General features: G+C 45.0%; 2 protein-coding genes across 2 annotated transcripts; one reads left to right on the plus strand and one right to left on the minus strand.

The window, feature by feature from the left end:
- Positions 1-1,073: 1,073 nt before the first annotated feature.
- PHALS_13185 (tubulin family) lies at positions 1,074-2,841 on the minus strand (the record flags this gene model as incomplete). Its single annotated transcript, XM_024728888.1, has 7 exons — positions 1,074-1,126; positions 1,210-1,260; positions 1,338-1,405; positions 1,464-1,711; positions 1,785-1,886; positions 1,963-2,391; positions 2,470-2,841. The coding sequence occupies 7 exons, from the start codon at positions 2,839-2,841 to the stop codon at positions 1,074-1,076; spliced, it is 1,323 nt and encodes a 440-aa protein (XP_024579321.1).
- A 93-nt stretch (positions 2,842-2,934) lies between these two features.
- On the plus strand, positions 2,935-5,931 carry PHALS_13186 (Splicing coactivator SRm160/300, subunit SRm300; the record flags this gene model as incomplete). Its single annotated transcript, XM_024728889.1, has 5 exons — positions 2,935-4,414; positions 5,080-5,186; positions 5,260-5,697; positions 5,762-5,834; positions 5,900-5,931. 5 exons carry the CDS (start codon positions 2,935-2,937, stop codon positions 5,929-5,931), a joined length of 2,130 nt encoding a protein of 709 aa, XP_024579322.1.
- Between the last annotated feature and the right edge of the window lie 686 nt (positions 5,932-6,617).

Genomic DNA, 6,617 nt, shown 5'->3' on the forward strand with positions numbered 1-6,617 from the left:
GAAGAGAAGAGAAGAGAAGAGAAGAGAAGAGAAAAGAAAAGAAGAGACGTATACTGCAGGCTTCTCGGAATCCCAATTTTTTCGAACTCCGATAATCCAGAGCACATCAATCAGTATTCACAGTAACGCCACGTGTAATGTAATGTAAATGTGAGTTAAATGCAACTGTACCGCTTGTTATTAGCACGATTGTCAGGAATGACCCAAATTATAAACAGCAAAGAAAGGTTTGCTGCACCATCCTTAATTTATGATCTTGTTAGATCAAACAAGTCTTTGATTGAAATACTAATTCTGTGGCTAATTTTGAATAGCATGCTGCGCGGATCGATGTCTACAGTCGCTGGATTCCCGAATTTGCAGTAAATCGCTTACACTTGGCTAGTGATATGGCGCGTATTCAGCGTAACCATGCCTCAGAGCCTACCTATCAAGGAAATCTGGATTTGTATATTTGTAAAAAGATTCATAGTAAAAAGTCAGATTCAGTGTATTTCGTCCCTGGTAGACGGGATTCCCAGAATATCGGTGTTGACGGAGATGTTATAGCTCCAGCTCGTGGTCGTGTGGTACACGTGGCTGCTAACCGCCCACATAGCTCTATTATGGTATGCATATATTTAATGTTAGTCTAACTAGAATTAATCTTGAATGGAGAGCGCAAAGCAAACTATCAATGGTATCTCGAGAGGTTCTCGGATCTACTGGTTGAAGCGTACAAACTCAATATCTGTACGTTTGTTAACGCGGACTTCTTGAGTTGAAGCTTCCTTGTACAAAGTGCAAGGTGTCCCAGCTGTACTGCCCCACCAGACGGCTATGTAGGCTGCGAGCAACTTCGTATTAATGGGCAATAACATTTCTGAAATGCCCTCGACAAGGCCTACATTTTTCGTCCTTTTCTTGTCCGAGTATATGGGCAGCTTCGAAATGAAAATTGTCCAGATGTATGAGTATTACGTTTGGTATATTTTTAATCTTTAAATCCAAGACTTTTGCCTTTGCTGTACACTAGCGCACTGCAACGGATGGAGCGAATGAGCGTGCCGTGTCTCTGACTTCCAGACGAATGGTTAACATTGTACTTGTTGCTTCCGTCTACATCCATAAAAGCTTAGAGTACGGACTGCATTGCACCACCAAAATCGATTTGCAGGGAATAGAAATCGTAAATTATCGAATTGTCGTATATTGGACTTGCACGTTTACCTTTTGCTGGCGTATCCGTATAAATCACAGCAAGGAATAGTCGTTCATGATCTGTTCAATTTGAAGAAAAGCCCCTTCAAAAAAATCACGCTCAATGCCAAAGCGTTCATAATGGTGCAAGTAGGCACCGTGTGAGAACATGTCGTAGGCCTTGTCCATCACGATAGACAGGTTTTGCAGGATTGCTTTCGAGTTGCTAGATTTGAGGCACCGGTAAAATAACTTCAATTTCTCTATTTTGTTGTGACAAGTACCTGATCAAAGTCCCCGTCTTGTCGTAAGCATTGAAGTTGGCGCTGGAGAAATAACATCGAAACGGATCCGCATTCCAAGGGGCATACATGCGTGGGTCCGATAATGATGATGCATTAGCTAGATGTGAGCCTTCTCCTCGTAGAACGAGTATGCTACCAACCGAACGGCTGAACGCTCTTTCGTGGACATTATTCAGTGAATTGTCCCATAAGATTTGTTCCTCAAACGCTGCGTTGGTAATGTGCATCTAAAAACAGAAGACATCCATCAGAGACAATTTTGGCTACGCAATCTTTTTGAAAACAGAAAAAGTTATAAACCTGGCGTAGATATTTCACAATGCCTGTCCAGGTGTGAGTGCTGAACTCCTTCGAGTGATCAGACATCAGAGGCAACATTTTAATGTCCAGCAGCTTGAAGGCCTACAGCAGCTTGTATGAGCATAAGAAATGCATGAAAAGTGTAAAGCATCTGAGGTCATGTTCATGGAGATCGTACTGGATTTTGACATAGTCGTTCGCGAATTTCAGTCAAAGGCTCAAGCATCCTACCCGATCGATGCGACGTAACAGTGTCTACTGACAAAAATGAAGAAGCCATGTGAGTTGCCAAGACTTCGTTGATTGCGTCGAATGAGGGATTTGAGATATGGAGAGCCTTCTGGCATATCAGCTTCGCAGCTTCATTTTGCATTATAAAAATTCCGTGAGCGACCTTGGCTAGACTTGCTAATGAGAGCACTGCATTGTAATTTTGTACAATTACTTCTCCAGAGCAACATGGCCACACAACTGCATTCAGCAAAGAAGTCGATGGATAATAGTCCGCCAGCTTTTCTGTGAGGAACGAGCCTAATCCAGAGCCTGTACCTCCTGCTGCGCTCTGCAGAGTAATGAATCCTTTGAAAAGATCACACCTCTCAATTTCCTTACGACACGGACACCAAATTTCATGGTAAGAACTTAGTTGAGCTTAGAAACATCAGCCTAAACGGCGTGCACGCACTGATTGCACCAAATTAAGCAACTCGCTTTCCGACTCAGTGCTCTGTGTGTGAAACCCGCTGGCCCAATTATTTCCAGACCCACTCTGTCTCGTAAACAAATTCTTCGGGTCATACGACCACACAACACCTGCTTTAGAAATCTTTTCCGAATGATAGCACTCCTGAATGACCTTTGGCTCCATGTCGATTAGTATTGCGCGTGCTCTTCGCTCACCAGGACTGACAGCTATCGATCGATCGCTGCACATGTATTCTGACGAACGAAAAAACAGAGAATCCGCTGAGCTGTTCACATTCTCTTCCTTTGCGATCTTGTCGAACAGCGCGCGCCCGAGCTGGTTGCCACACTGTCCAACCTGCAGCGCTAACATGAGAGTTTCTAATATCGCACTTACCAGAGTTTACACAATGCACTATTTTGTTTTAGAGATATCGGGGGGATTTAACCATCGCTCACAACGGGCATGTACAACGGCATCGGCCTACGCACGGTACGCGGTTCCGGCACGAATGGATATGTGCAACGTAATTTGAGCTATGTGAACATATCACATGCGCGTCAAAAGCTTGCGCGCAACCAGCGTGGGATTCAATCTGGATTATTAGATACTCGTGGAGGTGGTAGAAACCACCCGCCGCCAAACCCAGATATTCTGCTGCATGAACAAAAAAGAAAGGTAGAGCTGCAGCTACTAGAAATGTCGCTGGAGATGGAGGGTCGTGGATGCGAACCCGATGATATTCATGCTACGGTAAAGCGAGAGCGAGAGCGACTGCTAGCGCGTCTAAATGATAAACGAGGTGACAAGGCCAACAATGTGGAGAATTCGCGCAGTCAGCAGAAGTATAGGGAAGACAATATCGAGCGCATCAAAAATGCTTTTGGTATTGACAATGACTACGTGGCTGGAGAAAGCTTTGACCCGGAGATGCAGGAGCGGCGTCGTCAGGAGAGGAAGGAGAGAAGAGAGCAAGATTGGAAAGAGAGCGAAGAGGCGCGCCGAAGGAACGTTAAAGATAAAAAGGAGGAAGCGATGACGTTGCCGAAAAATCATGATCTTCCTTCTCGCTCTTACTTGTCAAGATCGAGAACACATTCTCAATCTAAAATTTCGACAGATCGACGTAGCATCGATCGATCGGGCAGTAGTCGAAGTGATACCAAGACGGGTCACGGCTCGACTTGTAATGTACGATCTTTAGAAAAGAAGCACTACCGGCGGCTGCCGTCAAATGCAAATCGGAGGCGCCGCTCGACTTCCTCATCTAGCTCTGGATATATTCGCAGCAAAGGCTTGAGTGCGCTGAATAGTTCACAGTCACGTTCTCGCGCTCTGAAAGCGTGGAAGAATCGTCAAATCGAAACGGAAAATGCGGCTTGCAGTGATAGGTCAAAGCGCTTGCAATCGTTGCAAAGCTTGGGTCTAAACACAAGATCTCGATCTAGCTCCAGCACTGAACTGAACCACAACCGCAATGTTGCGGCAGGAGTTGATCGTGGAAAGAAAGTTGAAATGACTGAAGGGCAAATGGAGTCAAAAATTCTGTCAGAAAGAAAATCGGTCTCACGTCCAGCTCCTTCTGACGGCGAGTACAAAATTTTGAATTTGTCTGCGCCTGCGGTAGCTGACGGCGTGTTGCTTAGTGAAGAGAGAGGAAAATCAAGTTTGTCTTTGGCAAAAATTACGACTGATGAGCAGAAAAACCTCACATCGAAAAAGCAGGAGGCGAATCGCAAGAATGAACCGAAAATCTATGCTCAAAATAAGAAAAACGATCAGCTCACAAAACATGAAAAAGAAAAGAATATAAAGGCCCCTGATTCTTCGATTGCAGATTTGCGGACGCGATCTTCAAAGCGCAATCTGCACAGTAAATCTCCAGACGATAGACGTCGACGCGGAAAAAGAATGAGAAGTCTGTCATCTAGTCCTCGACACCCAGGTGAGCGGTCGCGCCGAAATAATTCGCGGTCTTCAGGAAGATCCAACTCGCGGTCAGACTCAACGGCTTCATCTCGCTTCTACTCGCGCTCTCGGTCGCCCTCTCGCTCGAAGTCTTATTCTCGCAGCTACAGAAGACGCGGGTACAGCTATCGCCGGAACAGTCCGCGCCGCAGTCGTAGTCGCGGCCGAACTCGTCGCTGATAGTATTTTTAAGCGACGGACAAAACCTAGATGATATGCTTTTTTATCGATGATGCAGCTTATTTGCCTTGAAGATAATACAACAAATGATGCTAAAAAAGCAAATCGAATATATGATGCATCCAAGCGTAAACACGTCCAGTAAATATTAGTACTCCAATTTTTGTGTCCCTGCGTATTTCAAAGCATTTAAGAACATTATATCATCCAACACCGCAGACGCCATGACTACCATCTCCCAACCGCAGAGTACCAACATCATTGATATTCCTACAGAACCCGATGTCAGCGCTCGAGAGGGCGGGTCTTCGCCAGCCTTAACCACCAAATCTGGCCATTGCTCGCGTGGACTACAGCGGCGCTTCTCTCAATTTCGGCGCTGTCTTGTCCGCATGTCGATTGGATTACCGATAAGCAGAGGAACTAGTGGTCTGACGATGATCATGACGCTGCTCATGATAGGAATCGTTGGAACATTTGCTCTGCACCAAATGATGAGCCCGGAGATCGAAACGCTTACACAGCAGCGCGAAACATTGAAGGATGAGGTTATGGTATTCCGACTCAAGGTAAGGGATCAAAACGATGTAGTGGCTGTAAATTTTATTTTAATGGAATACTGCTATGATGTCTGCTCATCAGCTAGAAAACATGACACGTGTTGCTGAAAGCCGCCTAGAAACCATCCATCTGCTGGAAACCGAGCTTGAGCGTCAACATGTGCAAGCAGCGGAGGCCGCAGCAACTGCTACGATTAAAGCAGAACATAGCATCTCTTCTAGCAAAGCTATGGAAAGTCTTGACAACGATGATTTACGTTCCAGCGCTGTGCTGTCAATGGTGCTTTACACGCTACTCTTAGGTTCCGTCGTGCTCGCATCTGTGCTATACCGGATATATTTCATAATTCGCGGAGAGATCTCTGCCCGATACAAGTTAGGAAAAAGAGAGTATATTGATAAGATCGGGATTGGTGGACCCATTATGCCGTCAATCACGGATTCATCTATGGACGGAAAGCAAATTATAAGAGAAACACCACCGCTTCCGCCCGCCCGAACGCCGATATCTGACAAGGCAGTAACCAATGGCGGTCGATTGGCTGGATCCGGTTGTGGAAGTACATCGCTTAGTCCCACACCAGCCGGGGCGCCTGCGCCACAGTGTTACAAGCGTGCTCCAGGCTTATCGCCAACTATCGTCTAAGCTCTCTTATGGTACAAACATTGCATGTAAAGTTACAATATTACTGTTGAAAGCAGCAATGATTATCAATGTGCAGCGATGGTGACTACGACGACAATAGCGCTTTAAAGTGAACGAGCTGCAATCTCACGTGGCAGAGCGCTTCAAATGCCTGTATTCACGAGAGATGCGGCGGTAGCGTGGAAGTATAGTAAACGTGGCTAAGGACGGTTGAGTCGGCTGCGTGAGAAAAGGAGCAGATGCATTAATGCTTCTGATGTCTCTAATGAATTAAAAAAAAATTGTGGCAAATCTAGAGTTATGCTTTCGAGGCTGGGATGATCGTCGGACTCAAAGAAAAGTCTCATTACTGACGGTGGTTCTTTTCGGTAGAAGAGTTGGTACTTTATCAACGATTACTAACCGCGTTGTGGTGCGCTTGTACATTGACCTATTGTGCAAGAGATGGAATACTGAAGCACATGCTTTGACTATAAGCATCCACGTAAACATGCACACAGATGATGTGCTCGTGCGCGATTTTTAGGAGCGGAATTGAAAGCCTCTCAAATGTTACTTCGCTCTTCTATGTCAAGAGAACATAAGTTTAGGATTGATCTGATGCTAGATATGTAAACAAAACTATTTTTTGTATTAATATTGCTCTTCTTTACTAACTGCTATCATTCCTCGGACCATTCTCAACATTCCTATACAGTAAAACCTGTCTAAATTAAACATGTTGAGACTGGGGGACAGTGTTTAATTTTACAAGGGTTTTAAATTAAACAGGTTTAATTTAGACAGGTTTTACT

Source organism: Plasmopara halstedii (assembly GCF_900000015.1).
Source record: "Plasmopara halstedii genome assembly, contig: Scaffold_650, whole genome shotgun sequence".
Taxonomy (NCBI): Eukaryota; Oomycota; class Peronosporomycetes; order Peronosporales; family Peronosporaceae; genus Plasmopara; species Plasmopara halstedii.